We start from the raw sequence: 19,104 nt of genomic DNA on the forward strand, positions 1-19,104 counted from the left end.
GCATGGGCTCTCTGTAGCAGCAGTTATACCTGTGGCCTTTGAAACGATGTGTTATAAGGAAATGATACTGTATGCTTAATAAACATGCAGAAATTCTTTTTTCAATTAAAAAGGTAGCATAACTATAGATCGGCAATTTAGCAACAGTGCCATGTTCCATATTTTAACTTCTTTTACTCAAAATCAAATCTCCCAAACACAGTACAGCTATATATCCATTAGACAGCTAGGCAGTACTTAGCAAAATGATGGACCCCCTCCCAAAGCAGAGACCTTTGGCTCCTCATAATAAGAGGCAGACTGGCCATGCTTTCCTTCAGGTCAGCTTCCTTGTCTAATTATCATATACTTCTGGTTAAGATAATCTGTGTGTCTTGTGTCAAAAACAAAATTTTCCATATCATCTTTTAACCAGGCATTTTCATTTCAGTCTCCTCCAGTTACATGATTTAAAAAACTTTGTTATAGCTAAATCAGAAATATTAGCATCAAAGTATCTTAAATCTATATGCAAATATACTTTAAATCAATCTTCTAATAACTTCCTCATTTGACAAATACTTATCAAGTTACTGTTACCTGCTCAAACACTGAGGTAGGAATGAAGTAGATCTTTGAGGTACTATACTGAAAATGCCAGAACTTCCAAGGCAAAAGATAATGGGATAATAGCAGATTCAAACTCATTAACCCAAATTGAAAGTCATATACCTAAGCTCATACTTCTGTACTACAAGGAGTCAGTAAGCAATAAACAGAAAATTCTGAAGATACTCTCAAGGCAAAACTGTTCAAGTAAGTATACAATGTAACAAATTGTCAAAAAAAAGAAGAAAAATAAACAAAACCCTTACAAAATTTGTCAAAATTTTACTTTAAGGAATATTATTCAATTGTGAAGTATATCAGGTCCGTTACTCAATATCTGTATAGAAAATACTTCTATTTGAACATCAGCAAAATAGAATCATTAACACCATTTGATAATGAGTGGTCCTTTCCTTATATTTTACGTAAATAATAATATTGCTTATGCTCAAAAGCCTATATATTTAAAATTGATCCAATATCCCCACCCTTCTCTATTTAAGCCTCTAAAATTATTTTAAATTTGGCTGGCTATGTCAATGGTGAAATCATTAAAATTGGAAAGAATTTTATATCTACAAGTAGATCCATTAGAAATGTTATAAAACTGATAAGTTAATCGTTATCTCACCATTTTTATTATTCTAGTATATAGTATTATAACACATACCAAAATATTCTCAATGAATAGTCTTACCTTAAATATGTGCCATATATGAAGAATAATGCCATCATTAGTCCATTTAAAATAAAAATTACAGCAACATAAAAGCAAGCAGGATCTCCCAATCCTTTAAAAATAAAAAAACACATATGTTCTAACTATAAATTACTTTGTGTGTCTGGCAATTTATATTAAAATGTGCTTATTTTGAAAATGGCACAGATATGTTCAATGGTTGCCTTGGTTCCCATAGGAACACATGACACTAATGCAGAACAGAGATGAGGACAGGGCAGTAGCTGTGATGGTTTTATTTTATTGTTTTTATTTTTAAACGTATTTATTTGTTTGTTTATTTATTTATTTATTTATTGAAAGAGAAAGAGAGACAGAGAGAAAAATGGAGAGAGAACCTCAAGCAGGTTCCAAGCCCAGCATAGAGCCCAAGGCAGGGCTTGATCACAGGTGGGGCTGAGATCATGCCCTGAGCTGAAGTCAGGAGTCAGACACCTGACAGAGCCACCCAGACGCCCCAACCGTGGTGGTTTTAAAAGACGGCTACAAACTCAGACACTCCTCCTGCAGAGGTAGTGGGGCTGGGGGGGGGGGGGGGGGAGTGTCTATGCTCCTGCTTTCAAGTCTGGCTGGGCTTGTGACTACTTCAACAGACGATGGCAGAGGTCATACTATTTGACTTTAAGACTAGAAGAGGCCAAACAGTATCTACCAACTTGGAGTCCATGAAAAGCCTGATTACCCTGAGGTGCTGTGCTGTTTAAAAGCCTAAGGTGCATGTAAAGGACATATGTAAGTATTCCAAATGACAGCCCCAACTGACCCCAGCCTCACAGGGGACAATGTAGGTGAAGCAGTCTCCAATGAATTCCAGTCTTCCCAAACCATTTGAATCTAGCAGAAGCCTCTGACACTGTGGAAGCAACCAACCCTGACATACCCTGCCCAATTCCTCACTTGCAGAATCCATAAGCATAATAAAATGCTTATTTGTATCACTAAGTTTGCAGTGAGTTTAATATGCTCCAACAAATAACTGGGCAATATCACAGAAAGAACCTTGCCTTCACAGCTTTCAATAGGACTGAGTCCTTCTCCTCTGGTAACCGTCCAACATATCTTGGTTTGAAGACCAATCAAGTCCATTGTTTTGGTATAAATCCGGTACCAGCTGGCTAAGATTACCTATTTTTACAAAAATAGAGACATTCTTTTAGATTTTTAGAGAAAAGATATTATCATCAACAGTTTCATTACTAGACTATTTTTGAAATATTTTGATAATTATCAAACCTTCCTTTCCGATATGTATCCACTTGGCTCCTTTTAAATTTAGCCTCAAATAAGCCTCACAGTCAAGTTAGCCAGTCTTCAACCGTTCATCCGTACGTAAGAATAAAATGTAACATGAAACACGCAAGATTTATATTTTTCAAAAGCTATAAAATTCTAACAAGGAACATAAAAGAAGAGATGAACAAACAGAAAGACAGTCTGTCTTCTTGAATAGATCTAATTTCTCAAGATGTGACTTCTCCCTCAAATTAATTCATAAACATAAAACAATGCTAAGCAAAATCCCAAGTGTCTATCTAAAAGTGCCCTGTGGCAATATAACAAGAAGGAAATTAACCAAAGGGAATATTCTATCTAACAGATATTAAAACTTGCTACTTACACAAATTAAAAGTGTGATGTGGGCACAAGAATCAGATCAAAGTAATCATGGCAGAGGCCTCTGATGAGTGTTACCAGATCCCCCTCCAGGGCTGAGACACTCATTTCTCCAGGGGCTGGGAGGGTTGGTGGCTGACAGCTCTCAGCCGAGTCCCTCTCTGGGGAACTACCCTCCACTGGAGGACAGTAAATTCATTCTAGGTTACACCCTGACCCAAAGGCAATCCATAGGCAATACCAGACTAGTCAACAGGGAGGGATGTAAAGGCCAAGAGTCTTTGCCTCAGCTGGGACAACTCTATGCAGGGCCATCTCAGTTCCAGAGCTCTGGGTGGATTGCCTGCAGCCTCTATTATGACTGCATCACTGCCCAACTCCTCCACCTCGGCCAACTTCCGTCATCCCCTTTAGGTGTTACCCCCAAGGGCACTCCTCTGGGTACTTCCTATATGCATATCTCCATCAGAAAGCCTACTTTCCAGGATCTCAACCTAACCCAATACAGAATACAAAGTTCAAAAACAAATGCAAGCATACACATATAATAATTCTGTATATAATAAAGAAAGCTACTTCAAATCAGTAGGGAGACAACAGACCACTCATCAAAGTGTTAGGTTATACACTAATCTAAAAGGTTAGATTCCTAGTCCAATACTGTACAATAAAACAAACTCCAGAAATATTTAAAACGTTAATGCCAAAAAAATTAAAATAAAGAATGAACATTTTTTTACAAATATGAAAAATCACAAATTTAAAGGATTAATAGGTATGGTATTTCTATACAGAAAAAAGTACATTATCATACACAAAATTAAAGGCAAACATAAAGCTGGGGGAAAGGTCTACCCAGGTAGCCTAGTATTAACACCCAGAATATAATAAATAAACTCCTACAAAATTTCAATAGACACATAGACAAAGGACATAAACAAGCACTACTTTTAAAAGTAAAAATGCACTTTTAATGTATAGCACTGAATGAAATACATATATACACACATATATAGCAATGAGAAAAATACACCATGTGATTTCAATTTTTTTGTCTACCAAATTGGCAGGGATGCAAGGAAACAAGAATTTTCGAAAACACTGTCAGTGGTAATTCCGATAAGTATAACTTACTAGAAAACATTTTAGCAACATGTAACAAAGTCATGAAAGTTTATTTTCTATTGAACCAAAGGGCTCCACATCAACAAATTTATACTTTAAAAAAAACACAAGGACACATATAGAAACTTAGCTTCAAGGATGCTCATGGCAGCTTTAGAATATTTTAAAATTTAAAACAGTCAAAATTTTCATAAGAGATGGATTAAATAAATAATGGGAGATTGGATATACAGCTACTAAAAATGATGCTGTGGAAGAAAAGACAACACAGGAAGATTGTTAAAAATATTCTAAAAGACAGCACTTATAAAAGAATATTTGCTATGTGATCCCATTTCTGTAAAAATAAATGTCTGCATGGTTATAGAAAGTACTCAATAAGCAGTACTGAGTAGTAAAACAACACAGGGGTACCCGGGTGCCTCAGTAGGCTAAGCCTCCAACTCTTGATTTCCACTCAGGTAATGATCTCACAATTCATTGAGTTAGAGCCCTGCATTGGGCTCCATGCTGAGTGTGGAGCCTGCTTGGGATTCTCTCTCTCTCTCTCTCTCTCTCTCTCTCTCTCTCTGCCCCTCCCATGCACCATCTCTCTCAAAATAAATAAACTTAAAAAAAAAACTGAACCTTGGTGGTTATTGGTCTCTACCTCCTCTATCACTATCTCTTCATTAGTCAATCCATTAATCAATCAGCTCACTCACTGATCTGGACTGAATTTGGGACTCCTCTCTCATGCAATGGGAACGATGGAGAGTTCTGCTAAGTCCCAGTACTGAGCTCAGGCTTGAGATCCCAGATACCAAGGAGGCCATTGCCCTGGCATGAGAACACGCTGTCTAGCAGCACGGGCAAGCTAAAAAGGGGGAGTCACGGCACAGTGTTAACAGAGGAAGCTCATATCAACTCAAGTAGGATGTCACTGAGTCACATCTCAATTTAGTCCTGGAAAATGTTCAGGGATGTGTCAAATGAATGGAGGGATGTAAAAGAGAGACCAAAAAAAGTTACGGATATCACTGATATCACCTCCTGGGTGGATCCTTCTTCCCTTCCCCCCAAAAAGGGCATTCAATTAAGTGAAGCATCCCAAACAGGGGAGAAACACTATTTGGCGAATGACTTGTAATGGCGCTCCCTTGCTATCATCTCTGTAAACACACCAGACCTAGACAGATTTCAAATTTTCTAAACCATGCAATCATAACAGTTCCCATGAAATTGGCTAAAGCCCACCAAAACTAATAATAATCTTTTTTCCAATCTTTCTTTCCAAAAAAAGATACATAATTTCTTTTTAAAAATTAGGTGAAATAGAATATATTGAACTACACCTTACATTCAGAATCAGCATTTAATGCAAATGATACTTTAAAAAGTAAAAAAAAAAAAAAAAAAATCACAATTGAAAAAGTAACTTACCTCAGGGTAAAGATTGAACCTTTTTAATGTATTAATAACAAGAGGGTATTCAGTCAGCTTATCATTCATAATCATCCATACTCCATTCAAAAATGAGGGTGCTTCCACAATAGTCTTAAAGTAGGAATAATACAGTCCCTGAAACAAACATGTTATAGATATAATAAAAAGTACATAATTACTATGCTTATCAGCTTAAAAAAACTTAAATACACTGTTTTTGAAAAACAAAGCAACTTGGCAAATAATAGCTACAATAAATTTCAGTTTCCAATCACTAATACAATCTTAGGTTACAAATAAAGAACTACATATATTAGTATAACCTCAATTAAAATAATTGAACTCAAAAAAATAAATATTTGAACTAAAAATATACCCAAAAATAGTTTTAACATGTGAAAAGTAATATAACTTAGACAGCATACATAATCTAGAAAACCCTAGATCCCATCCTAATTTGTTAGAAAAGGCTATCTTATGAACAGGGCAAGCGACTAGTTTACTGTAGAACATAAATTACCATAATCCAGGAAATCTTCCCTCACCAAAAATGTTTCCCCCTTCCTATCTGAATCCCCAAAATGGTGCTATCAGTCACCTTTCCTCCAGATTTACATGTAAAAATGAAAACATATTAGGAAGGCTACATATTGATGTATTACATATCAATTATTACATTCACATGCCAACCGCTTTTCCAGGCTGTCTTCCTTCCTTCCAGCTCAGAATATAGTAACAACTCCATTGGAGTGGGCCTGTGCGGGCAGGGGAGGACAGCAGTGGTACTCCCCTTTTGAGGGAATAAGACATATGGAGGTTGGAATAATAAAAGGAACAAAAAATAAGCAAGTACTAGTACTTGACCCCCTTGTGAGGGAATATAAGTGGCAGTACAGGGCAAGACAGGAAATAAACTGCATCTTCTATACAATTTTGCCTAGAGCTGCCCTGGCAGCCAGCACACATCAGCCCTCAAATTCCATATGAGATTTAAGGCTCAGAAATATGAAAGCAATTTGCATACCCTGATATTTACTGAGAAGGAAAAAATAAATGGTTCTCCATACTGTTGTGGTTAGCTTTCATATCACTATTTTAAAAAGATCACTATTTTAAAAACATCCTACCATAATGGGTTGAATAATATCCCCCCAAATTTCATATCCACTACTACCTGTGAATGTGAACATATTTGGCATAGGTTCCTTGCAGACATAACCAAATTAAAATGAGGTCATTTAATAAGTGATAGCCTTACAAAGAGAGGGAAATTGTAACATAGAGACATAGGGGAAAACGCCTCATGATGACAGAGGCAGAGCTTGGAGTGAAGGCAATTCCAATGCCAGCCAAGGAAAACAAGGATTGCCAGAAACCATGAGAAACTAGGAAGAGGCAAAGAAGGACAGTTCCATACAGCCTTCCCACAGAATGTGGACCTGCCCACACTTTGATTTCACACTTCTAGCCCCCAGAACTCCAAGGGAATAAATCTCTGCTTTTAAGCCACCTGGTTTATCGTAGCCTTGTTACGGTAGCTGTAGAAAACTACTACAACCTATCTTGTTTTATAGGTTTGTTTTAGAATCATGTTAATATATCATTGAATTACAAAATAAAAAAATTTCAAACCCTAAATATCAAAATAAAAATAAAGGAATTAACTATCAAGTTGGAAGAAGATTTCAAATAACTTTAAGATATAGTAGTCCTACTGTATATCACTAATGGAATATATCCTAGAGTCAAAAAGAAATACAAGAAAGCCCTAAAATGTCTTCAATAATCATATTTTTAATAATACCTTTGGTACTTTGGTTCCTCAAAAACAAGTAACTTGAAACCAAGATTCTTGAGCTAACAAGATATAAATTTAATGGTATAAAAGGTATACAAGGTATAAAGATATAAATTTAATACAAAGTAAGTAAAAACCACCTAATCCTAAATTTGCATTTTAAAATATGAATTTAAGATAATAATTTCTCTTTAAAAAATTGATTCTTAATTCTGTTTACTAAAAAGGCTTAGACACAATGGCCAATCTAGTATCAAATACATTTGAACCCAGAACAACCCAGGTTTGAACTATGCAGGTCCACTGACACACAGCTTTTTTGGATAAATACAGTATACTACTGTATATTTAGCTTACTATATTGGAAGAATAATGTTTATAATACATGTAACACACAAAATATGTGTTAATCAATTGTTTATGCTATTGGTAAGGCTTCTGGTAAACAGTAAGTTATTAACTGTTGAATGTGGGAGGAGTCAAAAGTTATACATGGATTTTCAATTGCATGGTAGTCAGCACCTCTAACCCCTTTGTGGTTCAAGGGTCAACTGTAGTAGCAACAAACATCTCTAGCACCAAAATTGTGGTCTCTAACTACCACTTTTTACTGAAAGGTGTTGGGGGGTTCCTTAAGAGAACAACTGGATGACTCCAGGTCTGGAGAGGAAATACCTAATGATACCAGAAAGTACGAAAGCTATAGAATACTAGTGAGTGACACAGAGTCAACTTCAAGGGCTCTCATTAGCTAAAGACAGGTAAGTTTACAAAACATGTTAAAATCCATCAGATCATAATGATATATTCCAAAAGATGGAACTCCATCACTTACCAGAAGAAAATACTAGGAAACCAACTCATTTTTCTAGAACGTTGTAAATAAGAAAAAAACTCAAACATTCACCTGTCTTACCTGTACAAAGTGTACACCAGAGAATATATAATTAAATAATAAATATATATTATGGGAAAATTCTTCTTTATAGAATAATTACAGTTAACAAATGGAAGAAAAAATAATTAGAATAGATAGCACCATTTGGTAATCCTGATCTAGGCTGATGGCAACCTCTAATGGAGGGATCAACATGACAATATCTAAAGCCACTGATCAATCCTGACATCACAGAAAGGGAGACAACCAGATATGGTGTGTCTCTTTGTATGACACAGTAAATGTACACTGCTTACGAAATATTCCTACCCAAAAAAACCCAAAACACAAAAGAAGAAGAAAACCACTGAATCTTCAGTTACCAGGTCTCTCTCAATTATTCAGGAAACGGGGCAGTGTATCATAATAAACAACATGAATTACTGTGGGTAATTCTATAAGATAAATAACCTGGATTCTTCAACAAATAAATAGCAAAACAACAAAACTCAGAAGTGGAATGTATAGATTAAAAGACTTAAGAGATACGTCAACTAAGTGCAATGTGTAGACACTGTCTGAATCCTACCCACACACTGATCGTAAAAAGAAAAAACAAAAAAAGCCAGTAGGCCACTTAAACACTGACTGACATTTGATAATATTAAGCAATTGCTGTTCATTGTTTTCAAGTATGCCAGCAGTACTGTGGGTAACAAAATAGTCCTGTCTCTTGAGCTACATATGAAAGTATTTATGGATGACACGATATGACGTCTGAGGTTTCCTGCAAAAAGAGGTGGTTGCGTAGAGGTGTGGAAATGAAAGAAAGACGGCTATGTCTCCAGATGTTGAAGCTGCAGGATGGGGCATGGGAGGTGTCTCTGCTTTTTGTCCTTTGGAACATCTTTGAAAATTCCCCTGATAAAAAGCTTAAAGTTTTTAGATTCCCAAAATACCACATGAAAACTAACCATTTCAGTGCGAAAAGCCATCTCCCTTTCCAAGGTTGAGAGGTGAGAAAAGTGGCGATCATTTTCAAAGAGGTGTGTTATATGGCTCCTGCAAAAACAAAAGAGTAACAGAGCAGCCATGTTGAAACTTACGCTAAGTATTATTTTTAAAAGAAACTAAAAGCAAGAGTAAAAGATTCTAGAAATTTGCACATAATTTTGTAATAAAACTCAAAGACAAGGGTTTTTGTCCACATTTATTTTTCCACCCTGTATGTCTTAACATTTCTACTAAAATTTCTATTAGAAAACACATTCAAATTAGCTTTTAAAATTAGAATGAACCAGAATAACAATATTTTAAATTAAGTACAATAAAATTATAAGTTGAACTATAAATGTCATTGGGCTCCCATTTCAGAATTGTCTGATTAATGAAATTCATATTTCACTCTATCTAGAAGATTAAAAAAATTAATCTTCCTTTCAACATGAACACTATATTAATGTTAAGTGAAACTGAGCCTCAAATATAACCTCTTTAATAATGGATTTCTTTTTTTATTAAAAAATTACATTATTCTGACCTTGATTTATCAATTAAACTACCTTTTCAGGCTATTGTGTTGCATGTGGTAATTAATGTACATTCATCTTTATCATACTGAAATTATTTCTTTATATATATGGGAAATAGCTTTGGTAAGTTGTAACAATCTGCATAAAACATAGGAGAGGAAAAAAAACCAATCTTACCAGTGCAACACTGCTGCAAAGGCAGCTGGAAGAAAGAAGAAATTTAAATTAATATGTTAGCACAAAGAGATGTGTTCACCTTATAGAAAAGCACTGCAAAAGTAAGGATGGTAAATTTTGAGATATATATAATGTTGGACTCTTAGCGACTGGGGAAAGAAGAGAGACTCTTTGGAAGAAACCCCAGGGTTATGCTTAAAACCACATGCTTATAATGCCTGGATTAGAAAAGAATTAGGCATATATCTACAAATTTCATTCATTCACTCATGCAACACAATGGGGCCCTATTATTTGCCAAAAACTATACAAGGAACCCTCAGATGGGAACTTCCACAAACAGAACTGCCAGAGGAACAGAAACAACAGTGAGAGGGAACTCAAGAATAAAGACATATGGTGACGTCAGGGTGCAGGACTGAGGATGAATAAAATAAGAAACTATCAATTTTTGTATATTGCCGCAATATTTGGATTTTTATATATTTTACTATTTTTTAAACAAATTTAAAATGAAATATAGTAAAGAAGGAAGGGACAGATGGAGCTGGTGACACAAAACAAGCAAACATTTTAGGATCTCTAAAAATCTTAGAGAGTTTTACTGGAGCCTAGGTTAGGACAGATGCCCAGGAAACACACTCTTCACAGAGAATAAAGTGCTTCAGAGAATAAACAGTTTTTACAAGGTCATATTCTTTTTTACATCTTGTAAAAGCTTAAAAGATTACAGATTAGCATATAGGCAGAAAACATAAGGTTTAATGTCAAGGAATGCAAGTAAGAGCACTGATCGATATCTTAAAGACAAAGTGGTTTTCCTTCAGGCTACTCATTTACAAAGCTGGTGTATAATGTATGAGTGGCGGGCCATAAATCAAGCTTTTGGTTTAAACCAAGTTTATGTACAGTCATGCTGACTTAGAAATCTAAACTAACTTCCCTTATATCTCAGGCCTTCAGAGGGTTTTGTTTTATTTTCTCTCATCAGGGTAAAAGGAAGAAAGAAAAAGTAAGAGAGAGAAAACAAGCTAATAATAAAATCAGTCTCATAGAAGAATCAATAGTTGCTTTCTGTCCAAGTACAAAGAACATATTAACATGAATCCAGAAAATACCAATTTTCTTCTGCCACAAGATTCAGCTTATTGCAGCCTTCTTATTAAATAACTACTAAGGAACTGAACTATATAATACTCTTAGAAATGAGAAACAGCCTAGATCTTATTGCCTTATTCTTAAACAGGTACTTATATTTTTAAAAAATTAAAACTACATGGTACCTAGAAGAGAGTAACGGTTATAAAAGATTGATTACTCTTTCTGGATCACTAAAACTGCAAATATTTAACTACGTCTGTCATTTGACATTTGTTTATATACGGTACTTTGATCTTTCAAAATGTTGATTTTTTTCTTGTTGACACATCCATTTCCTTTTTGGTTTCTGCCTTCAAAGACTTCACCTCACCATAACACGGTTTGGGCTTTATTTTCTCAATAATCTATCTATCATGTTCTGAATAAACCAGTCTCTCACTGAATGTAAATGTCATCTTTAACGTATGGAACACCTGACACACTACTTCAGGAATCCCTTTGAGATTATAATTGGGGTTTCATTTATAAGTTATTTTGAAAATAAGCTACACATTAATGACATGACTCTCTATGTTTATACCCAAAAACATAGTATATACCTTCAATTATTTGACTTGCTTTTCAATTGTCCTTCACAAAAATCCTACCAGTATAGTTAATATAGTAGTTACATAGTTAATTCATAATTCTTAGGTCTTCTTTGTGACCTTAACATTTTTCTGCTAATATCCATGAAATCTTTTTTTATTATGCTTTACTGAATATTGTTAATGTATTTATTTTTGAAGTGTAATTATTTTGCTATATATTTTTGACTCATTTGCTAAATTATTATTAAGTTCATAGTTTTTTGGTTTATCATCTTCAATTCTCTATTTTAAACAATAGTACTTAAAAATAACAATTTTGGGGGGCACCTGGGTGGCTCAGTCGGTTAAGCATCTGACGTCCATTCAGGTCATGATCTCATGGTTCGTGGATTCAAGCCCCACTTCGGGCTCAGTGCTGACAGCTCAGAGCCTACAGCCTGCTTGGGATTCTGTCCCCCTTTCTCTCTGCCCCTCCCCACCTCGCACTCTGTCTCTCTCTCTCAAAAATAAATATTTTAAAAATATTAATAATTTTGCTCCAATTTTATAATTTTGCTTAGTATATTCTTCCCATTTGATAATAATAAACTTCTAGAACAATACTAAGTAATTCTGGTAAAAGAGGGCATCCTGCCTTCTACTGACTTCAGTGGCAATGCATTTCACATCTGCTTTTAAATTAGCCTTTAACCTTCAGGACTCTGGAGTGATAAATAGGATTTCTCAAGGCCATCACCTCTCTACTTCCTCAGAATACCACAATTCTTCAGGAGTAGAAAGGAAGGTACCAAGTAGCCTTTGGTGCCTTCCTCTAATTCAATCCGTGAAGCACTAAACTGTTCTTGGAATTTGGGGCATTTGAATGCAGCTCTTTCATAGCCCCCAAGGGTCAATTCATAATATGCTCAGTGTTTACAATTCTTTTGCGCATTTCAATTTAGTAGTAGTAATAATAAAGCAACTGATATTTTCATTCTTATTACATCCAGGTACTTTCGAAGTGCTTTACCTGAACCAACTTAGTAGATCCCCACAACTAATCCATGGGGTAGAGATACCAGTATTTCCCCACTATACAGTGAGAAACTTGAGAAACTTGCCCAAGGAAACAAAGCAAGTAAACAGAGAAAGGGTAGTCGAAGACAAGAACTTTAACGTGAAAGCCATATACCGTACTGCGGGGGGGGGAGGGGGGGTTGCGTGGATAAGGCAAAAGCGGGGGCTTCTTTACCTTATGGTATCTTATTCCCTTCTTTCTTTTTTTTTTCCTCCTTAAGATAAAAGGGGCGGAAAGTTGCAATTCATCTATTGTATTTATACATGAAGCATATTTTATAGAAACTACTAATTTTTATATAAATATGTAGAATTTTTAAAATTTAATTTACACTTTAATTTATGAAATTGAAATAAGCTATATGTGTGTGTATATGTGTATATATTATATACCTATATTTTTTCATTTGAAAATGAAAGTCTCAGTAAGGCAGATACTGACTTGTGAGCATATAATTTAAGCAGAAAGACTTAAAATGACAAAAACTTCTGAGGCCACCCCTAAACAGCTTTTCTTGCTTTCTTGCCTACAGAAAAGATTATAAATGACTTTCTCTAAATTTAGTCCAGTGATTATCAACCCTGTCTATAGTCTTTTGGGAGTGTCACAAAATTGATAACGCTTTTTTCCATTTTAATACATATGCTATTTTTTTTTGTCATTCTAAGGTACTGTGGTAAATATAGCATGTTTTTTTTCTTTTAATCAGAACATAGAAAAAACCCGAACTTTCAAAAATCCAAGCCAATAAAAGTGTTCAAGGAAAGAAGGTTTCCTTTGTAATCTAATTCAAAAGATTGCAATCCTATGGATGAGAATTCTGAAAGGCTCTTATGTTTTGCTGGAAGCGCTTAAATTACCAACACTCTGCAGCTAAATTGGACACTCCTTCCGCTTTCTGATTAAAGAAATTTTGTACCAGATTATGTGTCACATTATATCAATTTTCAGTTTCACGGGATTTAAGAGGCCTAGCCACTGAAAATTGTTCTTCTCCTGTTCTTAGAATCTTGTTTAAACAAACTAGAATGTAACTCCCTGAGGGGAAAAACAATGTTTTACTGAGGTTTACACTATTGTACTTAACCAGGAAGCAGAGCACATAGTCCAGCGCATAGCTCAACTCCCATGTTTGCTGAATTAATGGGTACTACTTGATATAATTAAAAGGGAAATGAAATCATCTAAATCATGTCTACATAATAAGGTTGACTGTACTCTGATTGATGGATACATATACACACACACTTGTATGTATATAATAGATTTTCTTCCAAAAATTGAATCCCTCTTACTTTGTGCAAAACTAGACACCACCCCCCCAGCCTCCGTCTACAAGCAGCCAGGTGCCTAAACTTGCAGTCCCCCACCCCCACCCCAGCACAGCAGCAAGGTATGACCAGTGCCCCCAGGCAAAGTCCCAGAAGTCCACCCCAGCTCAGTTCCCTCTGACCCCCTTCCTTCCAGTCATAGCTCCCCAAGGCCAGTCTTGGCCTTTGTTCTTTTCCTCTGGATGGCTCCACACCAGCAAGCCCAGAGTCTTGGGAAAGCAGGAAGGAGACATCCACTGTCCCCACCCCAATGCCTGGCCCACAGTGGTCAGCAGCAGCAGCAGGGAGGGCAGGAGGAACGGAAAAAGAAATGGGAGAAGGGGCTCTTCCATAAGTTCAGCTCAATTCTCAGTAGCTCCTAAACCCTCCTAAATCCCTCTCCGCCCAGCACGTGACCCCTGCCCACCCTCACCTCTTCTCCCAGCTCCTTCCCTTCCCCCAAGTTGCCTCTCCCCAGCAGGTGACTCAGAAGTCCACAGCCCCTTTATGAACATCTTCCACCCTGCCTCAGGGGGTAAGCAGAGCCCTGAGATCTGCATTTTCAAGATACTCAGCTGAGTCTTTTGCACTCTAATGCATAGTCCTTTCCTTTGCTTTTCTACCTCCTCAAGGTGTGAGACCAAGAACCATGAAGTCAAGGTGGGCTGCCTCTGCCTTTGCTCTTCTGTGCTAACCTGCAGGAGGCTCTCCCGTAATTGGTATTTCTGATCATGAATACATTATCCCATCCGTCTTACATTTTCCCTTACACGCATACCTCATAACTAGCATCTGACTTAAAATTCAGAGCACCTTCACAAACGCTCTCATTTGATTCTCACACAGCTTTGGGGGTATTTATTCCTATTTTACAAATGAAACACTGGGCGGGGGGCGCGTGGTGGTTCAGTCGATTAAGCATCCAACTTCAGCTCAGGTCATGATCTCACAGCTTGAGTTCGAGCCCCGCGTCAGGCTCTGTGCTAACCAGTCAAAGCCTGGAGCCTGTTTCAGATTCTGTGTCTCCCCCTCTCTCTGACCCTCCCATACTCATGCTATGTCTCTGTCTCTTAAAATAAATAAATGTTAAAAATTTAAAAAAAAATAAACTGAGCCTTCAATTCCCCCAAAGGCACATAGCTAATAAATGGCAAGAACCACCTGGAGCCAGGGTTCTAATTCCAAACCTCCCTTTCTTCCCACTGGGAAGAAGCTGCCTCCTCTCCCATTTGTGGGCATTAGCTGACCTCATCTTGTAACAATGTTTATATGGAAAAAAAATGTATTCTAAATCCATAATGATTTGTAAAATTTAATACAATTTATTCCTAAATTGAGGTTAATCCATACTTAAAGTATTCTAAAGAGTTTTAGCCTCCCTAACACTCAAGTGACAAATGACATAAAAAAAAGGTTAAGGATGCTCCCCTTAAATCTATTGGACAAGGTTTCCAAATCAACGTTGACAAGTTCTATACTCAATCCTTACTAACCATTTCTTATTGTTTTCAAGGGTCTATTCAGAGTTTAAGCCTCTTTCCAGAAGGTAAAGTCACCAGTAAATAGTCCCCTTGTTCCACATTGACAATCCATCCCAGAGAATGAAGTCGATTTCTAAATGTGCAGGTTTACGCATCTCTTCTTGTCTGGAAAGTCCCATGACTCCCGACGGCTCAAACCATGGAGCCCACGCTCTGGTCTGTTTCCAGCTGATTCCTACCACATGCCTCTCATGAGCACTGCACTGGGCAACAGTCCCCTAAAATACCAAGTGTTTTATGATGCTATGCCTTTGCTTCTGCCTGTACACTCCTACTTTATCCTTCAAAGTCAGAGGAATTCAAATGTGGCATTTTGTGAAGCTGATCCTGCCATCCTAGCTAAAAGACCTTTATTACAGCACCTAAAACAGCTAGTCATGCATAAGCCAGTTCCCTCTGCTAGGATGGAAAGGCCTTGAGGTTGAGCTCTTAATATCCACACACCCTAGCATCACGCCTGGCACCCCACTGGGCTGAACTGTTACATGACGATCACCATGTAAGAGAAATTATAAAATGCACTCCATTAAATAAAAACCTAAATACTGAAAGACAATGTCTAAGCATTCCAAACTTCTCAAAGGGTTCCCATCACATGAAGGTATATATATTACAATAAAATTAATATATAGGAAGAAATCATATCTTTAGTCTACAGTACTTCAAAGGAAACAGAGGCCAGTTTCTGTGTAATCAAGTAACAGGTGAAAAGACATTTTGTAGGACCCAGTTTAAGAAAAATAGTCATGTATACCATAAGCTCACCTCCTGCCTTCTTTCTAGCACCTAGATTTTTTATAATTATGAGTGCTTTCAAGTCAATAAGTATCTAAATGCCTACTAGATTCACAACACATTTTTCTAGAAACTACAACATTAAAGAAATATTATCCAACATTGGGGCACCTGGGTGGCTCAGTAGGTTAAGTGTCCAACTTCGACTCAGGTCATGATCTCACAGTCCATGAGTTCTATCCCCATGTCAGGCTCTGTGCTAACAGCTCAGAGCCTGGAGCCTGCTTCAGATTCTGTGTTCCCCTCTGTCTCTCTGCCCCTCCCCCACTCGCATTCTGTCTTTCTCTCAAAACAAAATAAAGACACAAAACAAATTTTTTAAGAAATATTATCCAACATCAAAAATAAAATCTTTGTGAGATATGATTTAGGCATACAGTATAATGAGAGAACACATTAGGCACTCAAGCAAAGGGCACAAAGTCTACAAACTGTAAAAAATCTGAGAAGGCAGATCAGTAATGACCTTCTCGGGGCAAGGTCTATCAATGTGGGGGGAGGGGGGAGGGGGGTAGAGGGACAGGGCTCAGGACATGAGTAGGACTTGGGTAGGGATTTATGGTGGACAGCCAGAAAAGAAGACTACAGTAAAGCTGTAGGTGGACTGGGCTCCAACACAAAGGAGAAGTCCCATCACTGATACCCAGTACAGAATATAAATTATAATGGCAATAACAAGGCAACATTTACTCACCGCCCACTCACTATATATACAGTGTGCCAGGCTCTCAGAGCTCCATGAATGCGAGGACAGGAGTCTGACAAAGCTTCTCAGCCAATGGGACTGCTAAGAATGGCAGCACCAGAGTCCGGGGAGCCGGGGGGGGGGGGGGGGGGCGCAACCTCCAGGCTTTGAAGAGAGCAGTCACCCCACCCCTCTCCACACAAATATTATCATTTTCTATGTGTGCCATGATGTGAAAAAGGCTGGGAAGCACTGATCTACCCAGTAAAATAAAGCTGCAGAGAATATATCCTAATACAATAATACAGAGTCACAGTGGTCTAAACGCAGGGATTGCATTAGAATCATCCGTGGCACTAAATAAAACTAGAGATACTTAAGTATTAATCCAGAACCCTTGACTCTGAAACTCCAGGTTGGTTGGTTGGTTTGTTTAATTCACAAGGGATTCTGATGTACAGTCAGGGCTAATTATCACTGGCACAAAAGTGACTGGAACAGAGTCCAGGTAGTTGTCCACAAAATGTAACGTGAGCATTGGCTCTTTGTTATTCCAAGTGTCCTCGGTCACATGAGAGCTCCCTAGAAATGCAGACTCTCAGGTCCCATCCCAGAAACCCCTGGGCTCAAAATCTACATTTTAACAAGACCCCTCAGATGATTTATAAACACTTTTAAGGACAATGTGTCAACACTGACAGCACAGTGGAGTCCCTGGGAGCTTTGAATGTGCTAGGTTTGACACTGGGGTGATTCTAATGTGCAGCTAGGATTGAAAACAGTAATCTAGGAGGGGCATGTTAACATTGCAGCCATGGGCCCTCATTTGCAAAGACCCTGATTCTGGTAGCTCTCACCTGGGGCTTGGAAATCTACACTTTTAGCAATTTTTATTAGGAATATTAATTCAAACGATACTCTGATAGAGAAGCTGTCAAAATCCTGATAGCAGAAAACAATAATTAAGAAAGGGAAAGAATTAAAATTTAAAAATGATTTTTTTTAACTTCCTTGGCAAGAATGTTACTCCTAAAAAGAAAGAGTCCCTGGATTTTCTATGAATTATAAGTCATTTAGTCTCTCTGAGTCTCATTTTTACCAGATGTGAGTAGGTGGTTTACTTGGTTATCTCTATTCCTCACACTTAATGACACTGTATAGCTATAACAATTTCCACTAATAAATTGGACTTCACATTCTCCAAGATGCTTCCCTGGTTATTTTCTGTTTTCGTTTTGATCTTCCTGCTCCCCAAACTAAAAGCCTTTTTAGGGTTTGGTCCTTTTAATTTGTTTTCTTTTTTGAATGGAGAAAAAAAAGGAATGCACTCAATTTATTAATAGAGATGTTGAGTCTTAAGAACCAGGACTGCTTCAAAATTCAGGCATGATTTGAAGACACTACTACTAAGATCTAGAATTCAGTGATCTATGTGATGATGGCTGCACGGCTGACTTTAGATCACTGAATCTCCTCCATATATACGGCACTGAACAAAACACTACCTTACAACAGGAAAAAATTAGGAAGCTCTCAATTACAATGACAATTCTAACATCTGTTTATCCATTGCAGATTACAAAACATTTTCACATATTAAGCAAAAAGAACCAGTGAAATATGGCTCTTATGAGTCAAATATGGCTCTTATGAGTCAAGTATGGCTCTGATTTGCCCATGAGGTGCAAGGTCACAAGACTGGATGCACCAAGGCCTGGAGGAAAGCCTGGATTTGGGGACTCTGGCCACTGATGTCCTTGTGACTGGAAGCTCAGGTATGAAAATGTTAATAGGCACATTTAAACAAAAGAGTGCTTTCACATATGGGAGGAAATGCTTTAGAAATAATTTAAAAATAAAGGACAAAGGCTTAAAGTGAATATATGAAAACAGAGCATAGAAAATATATCACCATCCTCAAAAAGAATATAATTAGGCTATTCTAAACAGAAAAATATACAAAATAAATGTTCACATCTTCAAATATTTACATACATACATGTATTAAAGTAGGGAATAGTTAATTGAACAATTACTCGATATATGGGCTCTTAAAGCAATAAATTCTAACTTCCTTTAAAAATCTTATTCTCAGATAATATGAACACAAATATTTCTAAATCAAACAGTAACCTACATTAGTAATTTTC

General features: G+C 36.9%; 1 protein-coding gene across 4 annotated transcripts in view; it reads right to left on the bottom strand.

The window, feature by feature from the left end:
- Window positions 1–19,104, bottom strand: part of DPY19L1 (dpy-19 like C-mannosyltransferase 1) — a 104,018-nt gene that overhangs the window by 67,639 nt on the left and 17,275 nt on the right. For all 4 annotated transcript variants that reach the window (XM_039239151.1, XM_039239150.1, XM_039239149.1 and 1 more), the window contains exons 2-6: window positions 9,876–9,900; window positions 9,141–9,228; window positions 5,489–5,626; window positions 2,332–2,452; window positions 1,286–1,379 (exon numbers count right to left, since the gene is read on the bottom strand). In XM_039239151.1, coding sequence (XP_039095082.1) covers window positions 1,286–1,379; window positions 2,332–2,452; window positions 5,489–5,626; window positions 9,141–9,228; window positions 9,876–9,900 — 466 coding nt within the window. The remainder of the gene's footprint in view (window positions 1–1,285; window positions 1,380–2,331; window positions 2,453–5,488; window positions 5,627–9,140; window positions 9,229–9,875; window positions 9,901–19,104) is intronic.

The sequence above is a fragment of the Hyaena hyaena genome, unplaced genomic scaffold (assembly GCF_003009895.1).
Source record: "Hyaena hyaena isolate Hyena2069 unplaced genomic scaffold, ASM300989v1 scaffold_153, whole genome shotgun sequence".
NCBI lineage: Eukaryota > Metazoa > Chordata > Mammalia > Carnivora > Hyaenidae > Hyaena > Hyaena hyaena.